The following is a 20,441-nucleotide window of genomic DNA, read 5'->3' as shown; positions in this document are numbered from 1 at the left end:
GAAGATTAAATTTGTTTCCTTATAAATAATTTCAGCCATGCGGTTCCTCCTACTCCTCCTACCCGCATTGGCGCACGCGCGTCTCTCCATCAAGGTCGACGTCGCAACACGGGAGAGCGATGTTAGCGTCAACTTGCTGGGTGAAGATGACCACGTCATAGATGGTGACGAGACGAGAGAATTCAGGCTCACTGATTCGCCGCTTAAGGACGCTTGCTCTAGGTAAAAAAACGGGGAACAGAATCTGAGGTTTTAGTTATTTAGCCTCCTAAGGCCCAGCCATAGAAATGAAAAATCCTAAATTTGCCACTAGAATTTGAACCTATAGTGCAGGGAATACAGTTGATTTTATTTTGTTTGAAAATTGAATGAAAGTAAGCCAATGCAACTCTGTTCCAATTGAATATGATTTAAATTTCATCGAACTGAATAAGTCCTATAGGTAGGACCTTGGGCCTTACGAGGTTAGTAGTAGCAGGGATGTGACGCGAATCCGGAAAGAGTCAGACCAAGATAAGTTCACTGAGAAAATTGAATGGCTAGAAATAAATAAGTTTTTGCTGTCTACAACCGAGTGACTTGGCTCGGAGGGAGCCTGCAAAGTTCGTTGTTAAAATCATATAAGTCAACTAGGTTAACTTAAGTTGGTAAAACTTAGACATTAAATTTGTTAATAATAAATAACACACGTTTGATAAGTTCTAACCCATCGACTCAGTAAACTTAGTAAACCTAATTCGTTATTGTCAATCGTGTCTGTTAGGTCGTTGTAACCCTTCTACTTGGTAATTATAGCCAACTAAAATTGGTATATGGAGCTAGAAACCGAGTATTGTCAATCGTGTTATTATATAGATGCAACCCATCTACTTGGTAACTATAGCCACTAAAATTGGTATAAGGAGCCGAGTAACTCAGTATTGATAATCGTGTTTTTAGGTAGATGTAACCCATCTTCTTGGTAATTATAGCCAACTAAAATTGGTAAAAGGAGCTAAGTAACTGAGTATTGTCAATCGTGTTATTAGATAGATGCAACTCATCTACTTGGTAATTATAGCCACTAAAATTGGTATAAGGAGCCGAGTAACTCAGTGTTGATAATCGTGTTTTTAGGTAAATGCAACCCATCTACTTGGTAATTATAGCCACTAAAATTGGTATAAGGAGCCGAGTAACTCAGTATTGATAATCGTGTTTTTAGATAGATGCAACCCATCTACTTGGTAATTATAGCCACTAAAATTGGTATAAGGAGCCGAGTAACTCAGTATTGATAATCGTGTTTTTAGATAGATGCAACCCATCTACTTGGTAATTATAGCCACTAAAATTGGTATAAGGAGCCGAGTAACTCAGTATTGATAATCGTGTTTTTAGATAGATGCAACCCATCTACTTGGTAATTATAGCCACTAAAATTGGTATAAGGAGCCGAGTAACTGAGTATTGATAATCGTGTTTTTAGATAGATGCAACCCATCTACTTGGTAATTATAGCCACTAAAATTGGTATAAGGAGCCGAGTAACTCAGTATTGATAATCGTGTTTTTAGATAGATGCAACCCATCTACTTGGCAATTATAGCCACTAAAATTGGTATAAGGAGCCGAGTAACTCAGTATTGATAATCGTGTTTTTAGGTAAATGCAACCCATCTACTTGGTAATTATAGTCAACTTAAATTAACATAAGGAGCCAAGTAACCGAGTATTGCCAATCGTGTTTTTAGATAGATGCAACCTATCTACTTGGTAATTATAGACGACTAAATGCAGCTATAATTACCAAGTTGATAGGTTGAATCTACCTAAAATCACGATTGCTTGCAAAGCAGATTGATTGTGTAACCCAAAAATACGACCTGGAAAAGAAAAGACTTGTATACATAGAAAAATGTATTTGCATTTTATATAAATAAGTAATTATATATTATACACATTCATAGCGGACTTCTCAGAACTACATATTGTTCACCATTAAATAATATGCATAAAGCATTTGGGATGGGCGATAGCAACGAATCACAAAATATAGTGCAGTATTTATCTGACGGCTCCACATGAAAAGCAAAGTAATGTTCGTCAAAATCAATTGTCTTCAGCAAATTTCCAGAAAAAATTAATCGATCATCATATTTATAAACATTTTCTAAAACTAAGAACATGTAAAGATATCCATCTTCAGCTGAATCATACACAAGAATACTTCCTTTGCTGTAATGTATAGAGCACATTTTTGCCCAGGACACTTTAACCAAGGGTTTAGAACGATCCAATGTTAAACGGCTTTGAATACACTCAATTTCAGATAGTAAAATCGGTTTTATTGGTCCTAATTTCAAAATATTGTCCAGAATACCTCGATGAAAAATTTCGTTTAATTGAAGCTGATGCTTAATGGCCAAAGTTCGCGAGACATTGACATGGTTGCTAGATATTTTTGCAGCGTTTTTTGAATGTCTGTGTTTAGCTTCAAATCTCATTGACCATAGTGAATAAATTGGTCCATATTTCAAAAGAGCTGAATGATAATGTACCATGTTATGAAATTTAGGTTTAAGAGAATCTTTTGTTACATTCACGTAGAGTTCGTTAAATTCTGCTACTAGTATTTGTAATAAATCTGCTGTTCCAGGACTAATTTTTAAACTGAAAGCAATGTCTACAATTTTTCTTAGTTTAACATATAATATCCATATTTCATCATCTCTCGGAACAAAATCTCCGATAATTATACCTAAAAATCGTAATAGCGTAAGCATTTCACCAGAGGAAATTCTCAGTGCCCCTCGATTAATGTGTTCTTTGTCTATTGGACATGGCCTGTTGTTGTTGTCTGGACCGAAATTTACTGTTGCAATTTTTTCGTTTAAAACCGCCAAGGAAAATAAATTTAACGATTGAGTATACTTTAATAATATAAAACCTACAACATATTTTGCTACCCCCTCTAGTATATCGTGCATTACATCGACCCCAACCTGCTGAAACATATCGAAATATTTGATATCTAGAAAGACACATTTTTCTTTAATGCCCGTTAACGATGGATCTTTCAAATGTAAATCTCTTGTGTAATTATCTGCATTGCGAAGTAAAAATGTATCTTCATACAACTGTCCATGTAATATATTCTTTGGCACTTTACATGTTCGACACGAATAGTTTGCAGAAAAACTTTCTACAAATCCTATCAGTGAATGTAGCCCTAAGTTATCTCCTAGAATGACGCCAAGTTCAAAGTATAATTTACCTTTAAAAAATGGCAAGTCAAAGTCAATACCGTTATCACTAAGATAATTAAATTCATTTATTAGGGAACGGAAAATAGCATTATTACCAAATGCAGTCCTGTCTGATGAATGAAAAAGTAATGTAAGGAATATGTTTGTTAGAGCGGATGAGCGCCATGGTGGTAAACATGGTATTGAGACATAAACTGCTCCTAGTTTGTGAATACCAGCATGGCTGCCCAAGACGTTTCCAGTTTCGTAATCATCAAAGTACATAAACAATGGAACTACCATTTTGCCAGAGTGATGACTCATTCTGTTTTTCCAGTAAGCCCCCTGAACAAAATTTTCTTTCACTTCCTTTGTATGCAAATTATCCATATATTGTAAGGTTTCAGATAGTATACCATCGAGAGAGAAAAATTTCTTTAATATATGTCTCAGGGGAATAAATTGAGCGAAACATTCTACTGGCATCAAACGAGACACTCCATGATTTTTCACTTTATCAAATCGCTCGCCAACAACTACTGCTTGAGGTTCAATAAAAGTTCCATTTTTCTTAAAATAGTTGAATCGTTTACTTTCGGATGTAAAATTATTTAATGATGACTTTATTTTACTCTCCATTTCCTCTATTATACTTTTAGAAATATGAATAGGAATAGACTTTTCGACGCATTTGGTTTCAACGCATTTTTCAAAAAGAGGAATCAACGAAGTAAGGCAGTTTCCAAGTCCATCGACAACATTTTGTACTGTACTTCTCGGTAATAGCGTGTTTCCATAAAGTGTGGATATGTATGTTGACAGAACGTCATCAATGGATTTGCCTTTGTCTTGATCTAGACCTGTATTAGTACAAGAACTGGAAGAACTAGAACATGAAGCTACAGTTGCTACTGCGGTGCCATTCGTCTTTTGTGCAGGAAGTTCAAGCTGCACGAGATTTATATTCTCAATAGTGTTCTTTTGTAAATTTCTCTGAGGGTTACATTCACTTTTAGGCACATGACATTTGTCTAAATGTCTTCTATAAGAGTTGTACAAATTAAATGATCTAGCACATTGATCTTCACAACAAAAGTATTCAAAAAACTCATGCCCAGCATGTTGTAATTTGAAATGCTTCTTAAGCATTTTGAGATCAAAATTATTTTTACATAAAAAACAAATAACCATATTGTTAAATTATATTCGCAACTAATTAAATTTATTATTTGATAAAAATATCAATAAATACTTAAGTAGCCGTAACTCTTAAGTTATATAATGTTGATGTTGATAAGGCAAACCTATGAATTATAATCTTTATCAAAACAAAAATCACATTCTTCAGCAGGATAATGATCATAAATAGTATATTCTAAACAATTTTTGCACCAAAAAAAATTTAAGTACAGTAATATTTTCACATGTTCTTGGTACAGTATATTAAAATGTGCTGGTTGATATTCATTACAAACCGAGATAAAACCACAATTATAACAATTTTTTGACAAAATGAAATGGGTGTTTGTCCAAGGCCAGTTTGACTCCTTTAGTAACTGGAAATCACTTTTAGTTAGACATTTATCAACATCTAGAGTCACAGGCATTGTTTTAGTTGCTTAAGATAAAACTCAACAGTCAATGCCTAACTCTCCCAAAAGCGTTAAAGCCGAGGTAGAGTTGCTATCAAACTTAGTCCTAAATTTAAAAAATGCTGCTTGAATAAACATCCACGTGCTGTGGCACTCAACAGGGTACTGAGCGTTGACGACCCAGGTGATTTTAAAACATAAGCTAACTGCTGTGAGTATGCTTGACACAGTATAATATATTTCATTAATTACTATAAAATATGTTTTTATTTTTTCTAATGATTCACCTACAATGATTATAAACGGCTGCACAGTAAGCCCTAACTCTTGAAATTTATTTTGTTTAGTTTTTACCGCATTTCGAATTTCAGAATCGCACCTTACATGGAGAATGAATCCGGCCGTTGATTCCGCCTTTGAAGGACGCCAGATCTTTTTGGAGGTATTCCTTAATCTGACGCTAGTGACGGCCAGCAGAGACGGTATCAACAAGAAACAGGCAATATTTGATGTGTCCTCCGAGCCTGAAATGTATGAATAAATTTAATTTTCAGTCACATAGAGCAAAACATTTGCGATTTCAAAGTTATTTATTCTACAATGTCCTTGTTTAGCTAGCTACAATGTCCTTGTTTAGCTAGCTACAATGTCCTTGTTCATTTCATTTCAAAGTTTGTCCGTACTTGACGCCCACAAATAAGTCTTGTCGAAACCTATTATTTGAGCCCCATCACTAGTGGTTTATTAGTCGCTGCCGAAAAGTTCCACTAATCCACCTTCTACCTCCATCATCAAATTATCTCAATGGTAGCAAAGTTTTGTATTGTCATTTGCAAAATATGTATATACAGATATTGCTACAGGTATGGTTTTTCCCGGGATTCTAACAATTTCTACACGGTGTTTTTTTTTTTATTTTTTTGTTTCCGAGCCCTTTCAATAACATTTCGAATATCGATCGTCCGAGACAGTACTTGCGTTAAGTAGCAAATGTATAAACTCATACTAAACACTAATCAATATGTTAACAGGCCCTAAGGCAAGTGTACACGCTCGTAGGGGCCTTATTAGAAAAGAAAAAAAAACATTATATCTCTCCAATTGGGTATAATTAGAATACCTGTTTTTTAAAGAATTTAATTTAATTAAGCTCAGTAATGCACCCTTGAAATTAAAAGACTATAAAAAAAACACCGTGTATATTATCTATACCAAATTTGAACTAAATTGGCTCAGTGAAGCGTAAAGAGGTAACAGACAGACAAAGTTTAGCATTTTTATTATTAAAGTATGAATTGACCTAGTTGCAAGTGAAATCTATAAGTGTGTTATTACAGTTTACCTAGTTGCCACAAAACAGTCTGAAACACTATTAATATTAAAGTTATTACCTTGCTCCAAAGATAAAAGAAGCTCCAGATTTTTGTCCTTGCTGCTGTTCTTGCGTGTCTTTGCAAACTCAAAGATTTTCGGCTTTAAAGTGGGGAATGTTTCAATGATATCTGTATATTTTCCCGTATATAGGTGTTCAAAATCTTTTTGTAGCTGAAAAACAGAATTATTCATAGAAATTAAAAATTTTAAGACTGATTTAAAACGCTTTTCAAGATCCAATGCACTAAATAGGACCAGATAATATAAAATGCCCCAAATCATTATAGGCGTGTAATATTTGAAGAGTTCCCTCATTTTTGCCAGATTCGCATGGTCAGATTCATACCTAATGACAAATGATCCAACTTTAAATTACCAGTTATAATTATAACCCTTTTAAATATTTTTTTTTTTTATTCTAATCCAACCAAACCGTAGAGAAATATAGATATCGGAGAGCATACATATTAAAGATCCCCATAAAAGAACCTTCTACTTTGTAGTCAGTAATTATAATTATATTAAGAATATGATAACATTTATAACTATTACTTACCAGAAGGTATCCTTTGGGTTTTTTAAGGGCCATATACTCATTGAAATACTGTCCTATGGTCAACTCTTTTGACTGTAGCAGCCTTGCCTGTGTAGTTTCAATCCATTTTTGTTCCACGGCTGTCCAGGGCTCGGAAGAATTTTGCAACCACAATAGCTTTTCTTCTGCGTTCTCTTCGTGGCTTATTCCGTCTGGAAGACGAAGGCAAGGTGATGGCGAGGAGTCTGTAGATCTAGAATCTCGCCGACGCTTTTCTACTATAATACCAGACTCCCTGTACTTTCTTTTTAAATTATGCACTTGATCTGGTAGTTTACCAGCTAATCGTGTCGTTATCCCCCTTGTTGATTCCACCAGCTTTGTGTGATAATAGACTGTTGTTTTTTCAAGGGGAAATAAATCTATAATTGAATGTGCCCAATTAGCATAGACAGATGATCGTACAGTTTGATTGGGGTCTTGTCGCAATATAGCAGTGCCTATAATCCTGACTAAGTTGGACCGGGCTGCGTTATTCAGTGGAATTGTTTTGTCCAGGTTCAATAATCCTTTTCCTTCCAGTGATTCATTTAAAAGTAACCGCAAGTTCTAAAAAATAACAAAGCACATCATGACATCACACACACAAACACCCACAGCTTTCATAGTACAGTCACCTGCAATAATATGTTACTCTGGGAAGGCCGCAAAAATATGTGACACACTCTTATGGCTCCAGAAATAACATCGTGTCAGGTATTTTTGCGGCTTTCGTTCTGTAACATATTATTGCAGGTGACTGTACTATTAAAGCTGTGGGTGCAACGTGTAGGGTAAATGTAACTTCGAAAACGAGAGTAACAATTGACGAGAGCCGCAGGCTGGAGTGAATTAAAGACTCGAGTTTGCAATATTCTTACCCCCGGAATTACACACAATTTTTTTCATCACAATTGCGAAAAATAAACTAATCTTTAAGCGAAATAATCATTAAACACGGTGACATTTCAAACCTTCGTCCACCATATTGTCATCACCATCACCATCACCAAGCACAGACCAATCCAGCATTCAGCCACGATTGAAAATTGTGTAATAATATTTTAAACGGCTATTAAGTTAATCAAATAAAATATTTTTAAACATACACAAAAAATATATATTTATAAACGCCAGTATTTTCAAAGTAAAACTCGTTTAAAGCCGCGTATCGACTGCGCGCGGCAAACCATCGAACATTGACTCGCGCGGCGGCCGCGCATATGGGGACGGACGACTCCGCCGCGCGCGGCAGCTCTAACATTGGCGCGCTCGAACGTGCCGCGCGGCGAACCAGTTCGTGTCGGTTTTTGGTGGCGCGGCCAAGGAGCGTCAGTGTGTTGTGCGACTTGTGCGCGCGCAATTGGGACAGAGACGCGCGGCAAGATGTCGGCATTTGATTAGATTATATGGCTTAAAACCTTACTTATGGAATAGTAAATGCACTGAATATCATAATAAATATCTAAGAAAGGATGCATGGAATGAAATAAGCGTAGAAATGGGCCTGCCCGTGCCAGAGTTAAAGAAAAAAATTAATGTTTGTTCACGGATCGCCTGCCCCGCGCGGCCGCCGCGCTATATGAAAATGTGCGATTAAAATTGGCTCGCGCACCAAAACGCAGGTTTGCCGCGGTCAAACATGGCTCGCGCGGCAGCCGCGCGCAGTCGATACGGGCCTTTAGCCTACTTGTTCGTATGATTTTGTGACAATCTAAAAAAACCGGACAAGTGCGAGTCGGACTTGCGCACAAAGGGTTCCGTATCATTATCTATAAAAACGGCAAAAAAATCACGTTTGTTGTATGGGAGCGTCCCTTAAATATTTATGTTATTCTGTTTTTAGTATTTGTTGTTATAGCGGGAACGGATATACATCATCAAATTTCAACTGTCTACATAGTTATCACGGTTCATGAGAAACAGTTTGGTGATGGACAGAGGAGTCTTAGCAATAAGGTCCCGTTTGTACCCTTTGGGCACGGAACCCTAAAAAAAACCATAACTCACTCGTAAGTTATAGCTTTTTCATAACACTTACTCGAAAAAGATAATATTTCATGTAGGTGTACTCAACGACAAAGTCCTATATTGATCCCGGGGAATCATGGAATGTGAAAAAAGCTATACTCCCTAGGGAGTTATAGCTTTTTTTTAAATAATGTCCTTAATTCATAAGAAACAAGTAGTGAGTTTTACTTTTAAAATACTGTCGTTTATAAATTATTTTATTTGTTCATGTTTATAAATATTTATTTTGATTAATTTAATACTTTTAATAGCTGTTTAAAATATTTTCACACAATTTTCTGTCATGGCTGAATGCCGGATTGGTCTGTGCCTTTGATGCCTCACCTGTCAAAAAGTGACAAGATGGTGGACATTATGATACAAGTGCAAAAAATAGGAAATTACCTTTTCGCACGTGTATTGTACAACGCTTTACAGTACACATGGCCCTCTAAATTTTTGACATAGGTATGTATAGTGCTAGTTACCGACCTAGGGCGGTAAAGTAGCGCCATATGTACTGTAAAATATTAAAGCCAAGTAGGACAATATAATTACAAACATAAATTAAATATAAGCATGGGCATAATCCAATATAGAACTCATCATATATTTTTAGTTAGCTTGGAACAGTTTATTATCCTTCAATATTGTTATTAAAGTTATGTTTGTGCCAGTCCTAACAAGTAGTGAAAAATGCATGTAAATAATTTTGCACCATTCCAGCTCGGAAAGGATTTCTTTGTACTTTAGAAACTGATAAGTAAGTTGCATTGTATCCACGTGTGTGGAAAAGTAATAAGATTCAAATTTTGAGTTGTTTGCTCATGTTGGCCAATAGCATTGACTTCAAGTGATGATTTTGAATGATAATATTTCATAATGTTCATTTGAATTTGAGTTGTAATGTTTCACAGTGCACTTGAGATTCCTTTTGTGGGATGCAACTCACTCTGAGTCGTAAGATCTAGTTCAGCAGGTCTCTATTGCAGTTCAGTGGTTAAACGCAGAGGGAATAATGGGGACATTTGAGCAGGGTATGATCCAGGGTGGGTTATTATAGACTTATTTTTTGTAATTTTTTGACTGGGGTAGGTATTTAAACTTGTTTGTTTAGATTTATTAATTGATAATTTAGAAGTATGTAATTGACATATTATTTTAGAATTATTTATTTCTTACTTTTCAGATAGGTATTTATTAATGGTTGGATTCGTTTTGACATTTTCATTTCTGTATTTTTTCATTGTGTAATTATAAATAAATTAATTAAACAAATAACTAAATCAATGCGTTGTTACATGCAAGCGTTAAAAGAAAGATACAAACACATATTTCTAAAGTCTCTCCGGTTATGGAAATGGTCACAGGCTCTGACTTTGCAGGTAAGGAATTATGCATTTGCAGTAAGGTAGATGTAGTGTTAGTGAATTCTTTATTAGAGCAAACTTGTTCATCAAGTGTAAAGCTCAGATCCCCAATTGAAAAATCATCACCAATCTGTAAGCAAACCACACATAACATACCAATAAGCATATATAGAGCTAGTAATCTGCCCATATTGATAATATATTTTTTATATAACTTACAATTGACTTATTTACATTTGGATGCAAACTTTCTTTGTAGACTTCCAAGTTTTTGGAAAATATTGCTCGAGGTCCAATTAAAGGGAAGAGATCCCTTATCATAGACTCATCAAGTAAAGGTAGTGACATTGAAGTAATGGAATTATCTGTAATGTAAAAGTGTTGCCATTAAAGACTAATGCTTAGTGCATACTATGTCAGAATAATGTACTTAAAACCCCACACGGGCTCAAATCACACGATTTCAGTGGCCAGTTTACATCACCTTCACATGAGATAACTACCTATGCCCTCGAATCGCTCGTGCAGACACGGATATTTCGGATGCAAGCCACCCAGAGAAGCAGGCGCGGCGGATGAGCGATGTTATTCCATACATAATGGCATCAATAGGCGTTTCAAACGAATAAAAAAAATCGAGCTTCAAAATAACGAGTCTCGCGGTGTTGTATGGAGGCTAATGTTGTTTTTTATTCTCTATGACATGACACTACAAATCCTTCAAGCCCACACCACAAGTTTTAAGTACCTGCCGGCAATATTCGTACGACAGGTATTCTTTAAACACACACACACACACAACACTATTATTATAGGTACTTAATTATATAAGAAGCGCAGTCACCAATGTATCCAAATTGAAGCGAGTGAGTTAAAATCATTGAACTATCATTAAGTACTTCGTAAATAATAACTCAGGGGTAAAATATACTCGTACACGTACAGGCATGTCATGCGTGGCGTGCGGCAGACCTTTTACTTAAATTAAAATTTTGCAACTTAATCAAATTGAAATTCCTTATATAACATTACCTTGCACGAGCGTTTGTGCAAGTTGATGATTATTTTATACCATATGATGAGATAGAGTGCAAATCGACTTACCTTTAAACACTTCAATGTAATCTTCCAAGTTCCACGCTGTGAGAAGTGTTTTAACTTCTTCGTCCATGCCAGCGATTCAGTTTTTTTTAAATTTAAATAGTTGCACGATGACACACGACGTCCGCACATCCGCACTCAATAAATTATCAGAGAAAATGGCAGAGTTGGGCGTTGGACGGCCAGACTGGAGCGTCTCGGTTTGTCGGTTTGATACAAAATGGCGGCTAAGGCAAAGATAACCAATTTTTTGTTTAATAGTAAATAATATACATGTTTAAAACTGCGATCAGAGGCTTACTGGCTAACTGCCGAGCTGTGATTATGTATGGAAAAGCATGCAACTTGTTTGTTTTTTAGTAATTCACACGGTTATTTCGTAACAACTCAACTTATCAAACTTTAACCCAGTGTTGCAATATTTAAAAATAAATATTAAAGTTGTTAGGAAATAACAAAGTAAACTTGTTTATTTTCAACCCAATCAGTCAATGATTATATTATACCGAGGCACTTGTTTGAAAACAAAGTTGATAACTTTGTTATTTTCAGCAATACAATTTTAAGGGATCTATAGAAATGTGTCAATTTGGCTTCGATTTATCGTACGTTGCGAAATGTTAAAGCAGTAACAGACGGGCGTACCGGACCGTGACCTTGGAGCTGTTCTAGGAACAGGTTACTGGCGTGGACTTTCACATGATCGTGCCGAACCATCAAAACGGTACGATCATGCATTATAGACGGCCGTACATACAGCCTTACGAATTGTCCGCCGGTGTTGCAAAGTGTCTCATAATTCCGTGTTTATCATAGCGGTTTACACTCTCGTACGAGTGACGAGACAAGCCGCGAGCCGAGCAAAAAACGCGTATATAATAAATAGGTGGGCTCGTCGCTCGGCTCGCCGCGAGCCGGAGGCTCGCGTCCGGAGCGGTTTATTGGGCACGAGTCAAAGAGGCTCGCGGGGGACGCGCGCAAGCTGTTTACATTCGCGTTCGGCTTTCATTCGATTACAAACATTATACCGTGCCAGTTGTGTTTAAAATCGATTAGCTCGACGAGCTTACAAGCTGTGGCCGAGACCCGAGACAAGCCGCGAGCCGAACCACGAAGCCAGAGTGCCATTTAAATTTTTGCCATTTAATCCTTAAAGCCCTTCACAAGCGATAATATATATAATATACTCTAAGATACCGAAATGTATCTTATAGTGTAGCTAAGCACCACACATGACAATGATACCAAAATATATATTATAGCTTCGTGTATGGACTCTGTCAAATATGTAGTACTTACGTAAAATATACCGTAAGATGCCTGTATATTAAATTACGTCATTTTTGCGTCAACGGCATGATAAGTACGGGCCCTGCTGATGTCAATTGTCAGTGAGAGAGGAGGAGAAAAGGATGACAGCCAAGCATGTCTTAATCATCATCATCTTTGGATATCTGCGTGTTTATAGCACTGCTCCCGCATTTTTGTTATTTCATCAATTGGCTACATTGCCGTCCAGTTTGACATTAACATATTCTACAGCCAACGCAGCTTCCATACGAGCATTGGTACGAGGCGTACCGTTATTATTATTTCTTGTCAGTTGGCAGTTTTGCCAGATGGGTATTGCGTTCCGTTACGCGCACCTCTTAAAAATAGTACTAGACTACTACATGTAGCTCCTGCTACATGTTTGACAACAAGCTTACCGACCAAGACCACAAAGCCACCTTGCTAGTTTCCGACTGTGTGGTTAGGGGATTTGCCACAAAAAATTTTGACCTTCCAACGCCTTTGGTTGACTACTGTACGACGCCAATGTTATGTTTACAAAACATGCGTCCTAAGCATCCTCCTGTACGCATCTGAAACGTGGACAACCTACTCCAAACAAGAGCGTCGCTTAAATGCCTTCCACATGCGCTGCCTACGTACGATTCTCGGAGTCACTTGGAAGGATCGTATGACAAACGGAAGGATTCTCGACCTTGTCGACTGTTGCAGCATCACTGCCACTCTAAAACAGCGAAGGTTGCGGTGGCTAGGCCATGTTCTACGTATGGACCCAGATAGACTTCCCCGGGCAGTGATGTTGAGTGAAATTGCATACGCCAAAAGACCAGTCGGACGCCCAATGCTTCGCTTTAAGGATTCCTGCAAGCGGGACATGTTGTCCTTCGGCATCGACCCGAACACCTGGGAAACGGAAGCCCTTAAAAGAGGGGAATGGCGTAACCTTCTACATGACGGCATAGCGAAGCGTGATGAAGTCTGGCTCGATGATTTAAAGCAGAAAAGACTTCGGACTGCACAGGAACCATCAACAGATTCGCGCTTCACCTGCGATCTTTGTGGCAGAAAGTGCCGTGCTGCGATTGGGCTTTACAGTCACAGGAAAAGATGTGCCGCACCTCCGATCTCCGACGGCGCACGGACCTCTCCTTCTTCATAATAACCTGTCGCTGCAACAATCATCTGTCAAGATGATGTAGCCAATGATGATGTAGAAGCTTGTTGTCAACCATGTAAACCCATTCGTTAAGCATGCCAGAACTGCTAGAACGCCATCCCCACGCATCATCCAAAGTGATCAAGAACGAGGTTAAATACTTCATAATTGAATTAAATTGACTTTATCGTTGGAATACTATTTCATTTCTATTGTATTGTTGGTTTATTTCCTAAAATTGGAAATTGGAAATCATTCTACCAAAGGAGTAGGATCGCAGACGTTTCTGCTTGTTAAAAAAATAATTTAGTATGGCTAGCACATCGTAACTGGTGAATTTCCAATATGACTTGGAACTCCGGTCGCCTTCTAAGAATGAATGAATGAATGAATATTTATTTTATTGCATGTCACATTACATAAATTGTTAAAGGTGGTACATTTTAGAAGGTATACAACGTAAAGGTAAATGTAACGTTCTTACGGTAGATGTCGCTAGGGTCCCCTAGATCCATAATTATGGTGGGAAAATTTGCTGACTATGGATGAGGTCTTGGTGGCTCAGATGGCAGAGCGCTGGAGTATCGATCCAGAGGCCGTGAGTTCAAGTCTCACACAAGGCAGTAATTTTTCCACTTTTAAATTTATATTATGATCAGTCTGGCTACCATCAATTTGGCACTGATATAAACGCTGTCGAGAACGTAACTTACTTTCTATGCATCTTGCTCGTACTCGCATCTCGCGAGCGAGATGTATAGAAAGTAAATTACGTTCTCAATAGCATATATGTCGGTTTTGACACTGTCAGCGACTCATGATATTGTTTATTAATTTGGTGCGGTGCGGTAGTCTGTTATGGCTCTAACACGATGTTCTTAAAGCCCCAGTACACAATGGTCAAGTATGATCCATGATAAGCCATCGCCATTGTGTACAGGGGGTAGTGGTATACAATGGCGGACAACTGGCCGTCAGTTGTCTATATTTGTGCGCAATCGGGAAGTTGTCGGTAGTGTTCACACTAGTTCACACAGTCGCCCACTGTTTGTTTGGTTTATCACTGACAGCTTGAATTTATGATAAATTGAATACTTTAAATGTCATATAAAATTTATATGTTATATTACTTGTTATTAATTAAATATTAACCTTTCCTTTTATAGTAATTGTATGCAGCATACAAATAAATGGCGGCTGCCGTAATAACTTCCACGTCCATTGCGTATGTTTTACCAGACGGCAATGACGTATGCGCCATTGTGTGAACACTTAACGTGGGAATGGCCTACAGTTTCGCATTGCAAAGCATGGTTAGGCATGGACCATCCTTCACCACTGTGTACTGGGGCCTTAATACTTCATAAAACGGAAAACGATCCTTGCTCGGGCCCGACATTGGATCCGCCATCGTATCCGTCTGCAAGGATGGATGTAATAAACCTTTAAAGGCCGCTCCAGACAGGATGACCGATTTTATCAGAAAATAAATTGGTGTCAATGTTCAATTTAATCACCAATTTTAGATTTATGGTGATATTTGTGCGCTCTAAATTATAATATTATTGCGTCCGCAGTAGTCCGCATTTCCATTTTATCGGTAATATCGGTAATAATCGGCGGTCGTAATTGGCGAGCCAAATTTGTGTTTGCGTCCACACCATCTGATTGGATCAGACAATTTAATCACAAAAAACTTTCCCGTCCGGACTGGCCTTAAACAAAGTTTAACCTATGTTACAAGGTTTAAAACAAAAAAAAAATAGTTGCTAGGAAATAACAGTGTTAACTTGTGTATTTCTAACCAAATCGGTATAGATTACGTTTACCAATATACTTAATGGTAATATTTTTTATAAACTGTTGTTTGAAGCATTATACAACTTTTTTTACCTAGTGTCAAGGTTTAAAAGTAAATAATACGATAACCAAAAAATAACAGTAATAACTAGAATATTTCTAGCCGAATCAGGTATAAATTATATTTACCAAGAAACTTATTTGGAAATAAGTTTGATAAATTGTTGTAAAACTTTAAAACATAACAATTTATTACCCTGTGTCCCAGTTTAAAATTAAATAATGCAGCTTCTAGAAAACAACAGTATTAACTTGTCTATGTCTAACCGCTGATTCGGTTCGGTTCAGTAAGAATCATATTTACCAAGACACTTATTTGGAAATAAATTTGATAAATTGTAGTTAGGAACATTACAACTTAACAATTTTTTACCTTGTGTCCCAGTTTAAAACTTAATAATGTAGTTTCTAGAAAATAACTGTGTTAACTTGTCTATTTCTAACCGAAGCAGGTAAAGGTCATATTTACCAAGACGATTATTTGGAAATAAATGTAATAAACTGTTGTTTGCAGAATTATAACTTAGCAAGTATTTACCTAGTGTTGCAAGGTTTAAATCTAAATAATACACTTGACAGGAAATAACAGTGTTAACTTGTCTATTTCTAACCAAATCAGGTAAAGTCATATTTACCAAGACACTTATTTGGAAATAAAAATAATAAACTGTTGTTCGCAGCATTATAACTTAACAAGTTTCTACCAAGTGTTGCAAGGTTTAAATCTAAATAATACACTTGACAGGAAATAACAGTGTTAACTTGTTTATTTCTAACCAAATCAGGTAAAGTCATATTTACCAAGACACTTATTTGGAAATAAATATAATAAACTGTTGATCGCAGCATTATAACTTAACAAGTTTCTACCAAGTGTTGCAAGGTTTAAACCTAAATAATGCAGTTGCCAGGAAATAACAACGTTAACTTGTCTATTTCCAGCTAAATCGGGTAAAGATTATATTGACTAAGACACTTATTTGGAACCAAATTAGTACTTTGTTAAAATAACCAAGAGCGTTTAGCAATAAGTGCTTGTTTGTCATTAACAATGCTTTATTCCGCATTTTAAATATGTCTTGGTTGTATGCAGCTAAATATATTTTAACCAAGCCAAATTAGTACTTTGCTAAAGCATATTTTTTTCAGTGTTGGCAGCCCAGGCAGTGCGTTATTTTGAACGTCAAACTTACACTGCAAATATGGCAAATACTTACACTGCTTTTAATAGTAGTTATAGGGAACATTGACATGTCATCAGATAATGAACTCAGCATCCTGTTGGGAGAGGCACGTTGAAAGTTAAGTTAAAGATTTGAGCTAGGAAATAAACCAGGAACGAAATAGACCAAGGGACATTCAGAGAACAAAATTAAGTCCAGCCAGCCCAATTTCACAAGAAATCCTATCAAACCTTTGGAACTTTATATTTACAGGTACTACGGGCCCCGGCCTACGGACGCCTACCTGCACTCACCGACCCCATGGGACGACCTCTACCAGAGTTACGGCTGGACGCAGGTCCATAGGAAGCTCAAGCCTGTGAAGGCTTCCATCCTCGGTACGTATCCACATCCCTCCAGGTACTACAGGCCACAGCCTACGGTCGCCTACCTAGCCCCCGACACCATGAGGCGACCTCTACCAGAGTTACGGCTGGACACACGTCCATAGAAAGCTCAAACCTGTGAAGGCATCTATCCTCGGTACGTATGCACATCCCTCCAGGTATTACGTGCCACGGCCTACGGACGCCTACCTGCACTCACCGACCCCATGGGGCGACCTCTACCAGAGTTACGGCTGGACGCAGGTCCATATAGAAAACTTAAGCCTGTAAATGTCCTCCATCCTCGGTACGTATCTTTAGATATTTATGTATAAAATATGGTTACACGGTACTACAGCAGAAATATACTAATATATCGGGAAACCAACCTAACAAAACCCATTACTTAGATGACAGACTTCGTGACAGACAATTCGCAATCAAAATCAATGAAGGCACCTGGAAATTTGCAACAAATACTGCAAATGCTACAGAGCAGAGATAAGAGCAGAGCGATGCTTTTACCATATTTATTTGAATTCACGACATTTGTAATACATACAATTGTAGCAAAATTCCTGTCATGTTTGTAAGCATTTCTATAGAAAATATTTTATAAAATACTGAGAATTGTAACCGTGATGAAATAGGGGCTTGGTTCCCCTCATCAAATGCTTGACTTTTTGATCAAAATAATAAATAACTATTATATGTACTATGCCTATAAAATTTGAGGAGTTCCTCCGATTCCTCATCGATTCCATCATCAGAACTAGATTTTGGCAAAAATACTTTAATCTGATGTAACAAACTGGTCAAAATTCTTTTCGGTGTCTTGTTTTGGACCACTCTGTCACGCTTTTATTTCTGTAAAAAAAAAAAACAAATAAAAAAACGAGTGCATTTACATGTCTTTTTAGCTGTAGAAAACTATAAACTAAATTTAGTCTCATACAAAAAGCTACACTCCAACATATTTTTTGGGGACAAAAAACAAGACAACGAAAATAAGTCTGACCTAAACATAAAAATAACGAAAATAAACATACAACTCAATTAGAACAGTTTGAAGTCGGTCAAAAAATACAAAAAGTTTGACTCGTGAAGGATTTGAACCTCCGCCCTCCGATGGTCAAGTTTAGCTGTATATCGGCGCTCTAACCTACTGAGCTAACGAGTCGGTGCTTCACACGACGAAAACAGTCATCATATCCCGCAGAATGACGTCGCAAAGCCGTGGGTAGTTTTGTCTAACTAATATAACTTGACCTTTACTTTTGTTATACATATATATAATTGGAGGCCAGATTATACTGGAAAATATTGTTAAAAGAAATGAATCATCCCTGGTTTCAAGGCGAGTCAGACTGATAAAAATATACCTAAACAAATCTTGGTATTTCGCTGTGTACTGAATGTGCACTAGAGAATAATCTCAATTTAATCTGTTTGATGAATCAAAGGTACAGACTTTGATTCAGAATTGTCAGACATTGAAATCAATTTATCTTTAAATCGTGCGGTGAGTAAATGTCCATCACATAATTTGCAATAACGGTAAGATCGTGCGACTTTCAATCCGGAGGTCGCGGGTTCAAATACATTATTAGTTATTTATTTCATTCTGTGGGACATAGTTAATTTGTGTAATAATGTCCTATAATATTTATTTATTTATTTATATTTAGCAGTCGCTTTTCGGTGAAGGAAAACATCGTAAGGAAACCGGACTAACCCCAAAAAGGCCTAGTTTCCCCTCTGGGTTGGAAGGTCAGATGGCAGTCGCTTTCGTGATAACTAGTACCTTCGCTAATTTTTGGGATTAGTTGCCAAGCGGACACCAGGCTCCTATAAGCAGGGACAAACGCTAGGAAGAAGAATCAGAGTATAATAGTTATAATACTAATAAAGCACTTTCTTCTATATTGTGTCTTGCGCTTAAATTTAATCGTGAATGTTATTTTCCTCCAGGAATCCACAGCCAGCCAGCGATCATAGCGACCCAGCGCTTTAGGAACAACGGCACCAAAACGGCCCAGTACAAGGCCGAGCTTAGCCAAGGAGTCACCAACACTGTTAGCAACAGCTGGAACTTGCAACACACCATCCATGTCGGACAGGAGATCTCGGCGGAATTCATCATTCCTGTTGGCAAGGTATGTGTGAAGTCTCCAATTACATACTATTTTGTTAGTAAGTTGCATTGGGATAATTTCGACTACGGGATATTTTTGAATTTGAATCCATAGTATCTACTAAACTAGAAGCATTTCATACTTTGGCAATAACAAAGAGAATTTGAAATAGAGGTGGATTGTCAAATAAAACTTTGTAGCCACAGTAAATTTACTGCCATCTTTCGACACTCGATTAAAACCTTTTGGAACGCCATTTGACTTTGATCCTTATTCTTTCCCTGAGTACGTATATTTATTTATTTATTTAAAACTTTATTGCACAAAAGAAAAACTTAATGTACAAAAGGCGAACTTAATGCCGTGAGGCATTATGATGATTCCCTTTTTGGTATTATGACCATTCTCACAGTTGCGAAACAATGTAATTTAGTTTCAGAAGTTAAGCCTATTCTTATATATTTTGTTATTTTTCAGGTCGGTGGAAAAACTTCACTATCTTACAACCACCAATGGGGCAAGAGCGGCAGCGACTCTCACACAGTAACTGTCGGGGCAAGTGCGGGCATCACGGTTCCCGTCGAGCCAGGCGACTCAGTCGAAGCCGTCATGACTGCGTCTCAAGGCACCATGGAGATAGAAGTTGTATACGAAGCATCGGTTTATGGTGACGTCGCTTTGAACTACGAAGGGGGCTGGAACGGACATTATTTCTGGAGATACGATGTCAACGCTGTCATGGAGGCGGGCGGTCTTCCCCGCACGTTGCAAGTTTCGGAGATACTTAAAGTCGGGTTTTACACTGATGTGGAGATTGTGTTGCATGAGAAGCACGGTAACAAACGTGTGCTTATGGCGGATATAACGTTTTAATTGTGACGTTTTAATTGCGGTTTAATTTGTGGCGGAAATAAAATGAATTTATTACTTCAATTTTGTTTATGTCAATCTATTTCCAACATACCCTATCTAATATATTTTTATTTTATTTTTATTGTTTTTAAGGGATAACAAACAACTATACAAATACAATCTACAAATGGTGTTACATTATAAGTGTTGTTTTTATGTACAGCCAACAACGTTATCCACAAGTTACTTATACACATAAAGTTGGAGAAGGTAGGACGGATATACAATTTTACTATGCTAATAATAGTTTAAATGTATCTCTGGCTAAACACGGCAATTATACATTAA

The 20,441-nt window shown here is 37.2% G+C and overlaps 2 protein-coding genes across 2 annotated transcripts; one reads left to right on the top strand and one right to left on the bottom strand.

The window, feature by feature from the left end:
- LOC133533336 (spherulin-2A-like) lies at window positions 1-20,174 on the top strand. The gene is made up of 4 exons (XM_061872303.1): window positions 1-222; window positions 16,994-17,118; window positions 19,078-19,262; window positions 19,719-20,174. The coding sequence occupies exons 1-4, from the start codon at window positions 38-40 to the stop codon at window positions 20,112-20,114; spliced, it is 891 nt and encodes a 296-aa protein (XP_061728287.1). The 5' UTR covers window positions 1-37; the 3' UTR covers window positions 20,115-20,174.
- On the bottom strand, window positions 4,530-7,333 carry LOC133533331 (uncharacterized). The gene is made up of 3 exons (XM_061872297.1): window positions 6,750-7,333; window positions 6,211-6,364; window positions 4,530-5,343 (listed from the first exon to the last, which is right to left on the bottom strand). Exons 1-3 carry the CDS (start codon window positions 6,780-6,782, stop codon window positions 4,859-4,861), a joined length of 672 nt encoding a protein of 223 aa, XP_061728281.1. The 5' UTR covers window positions 6,783-7,333; the 3' UTR covers window positions 4,530-4,858.
- Window positions 20,175-20,441: the final 267 nt, after the last annotated feature.

The sequence above is a fragment of the Cydia pomonella genome, unplaced genomic scaffold (assembly GCF_033807575.1).
Source record: "Cydia pomonella isolate Wapato2018A unplaced genomic scaffold, ilCydPomo1 PGA_scaffold_156, whole genome shotgun sequence".
Lineage (NCBI taxonomy): Eukaryota > Metazoa > Arthropoda > Insecta > Lepidoptera > Tortricidae > Cydia > Cydia pomonella.
This window is presented reverse-complemented; position numbering and strand designations above follow the sequence as displayed.

What these genes read in the sequence shown, in the direction of transcription:
- LOC133533331 (XM_061872297.1), bottom strand. Translation starts at nt 6,782, where the DNA reads ATGGCCCTTAAAAAACCCAAAGGATACCTTCTG. An exon ending in AACCCAAAGGATACCTTCTG is followed by an intron (nt 6,365 to 6,749) that starts GTAAGTAATAGT and finishes TCTGTTTTTCAG; the next exon opens with CTACAAAAAGATTTTGAACA. An exon ending in TCTTTTATCTTTGGAGCAAG is followed by an intron (nt 5,344 to 6,210) that starts GTAATAACTTTA and finishes CATACATTTCAG; the next exon opens with GCTCGGAGGACACATCAAAT.
- LOC133533336 (XM_061872303.1), top strand. Translation starts at nt 38, where the DNA reads ATGCGGTTCCTCCTACTCCTCCTACCCGCATTGGCGCACGCGCGTCTC. An exon ending in TGTGAAGGCTTCCATCCTCG is followed by an intron (nt 17,119 to 19,077) that starts GTACGTATCCAC and finishes ATTTTCCTCCAG; the next exon opens with GAATCCACAGCCAGCCAGCG. An exon ending in TCATCATTCCTGTTGGCAAG is followed by an intron (nt 19,263 to 19,718) that starts GTATGTGTGAAG and finishes GTTATTTTTCAG; the next exon opens with GTCGGTGGAAAAACTTCACT.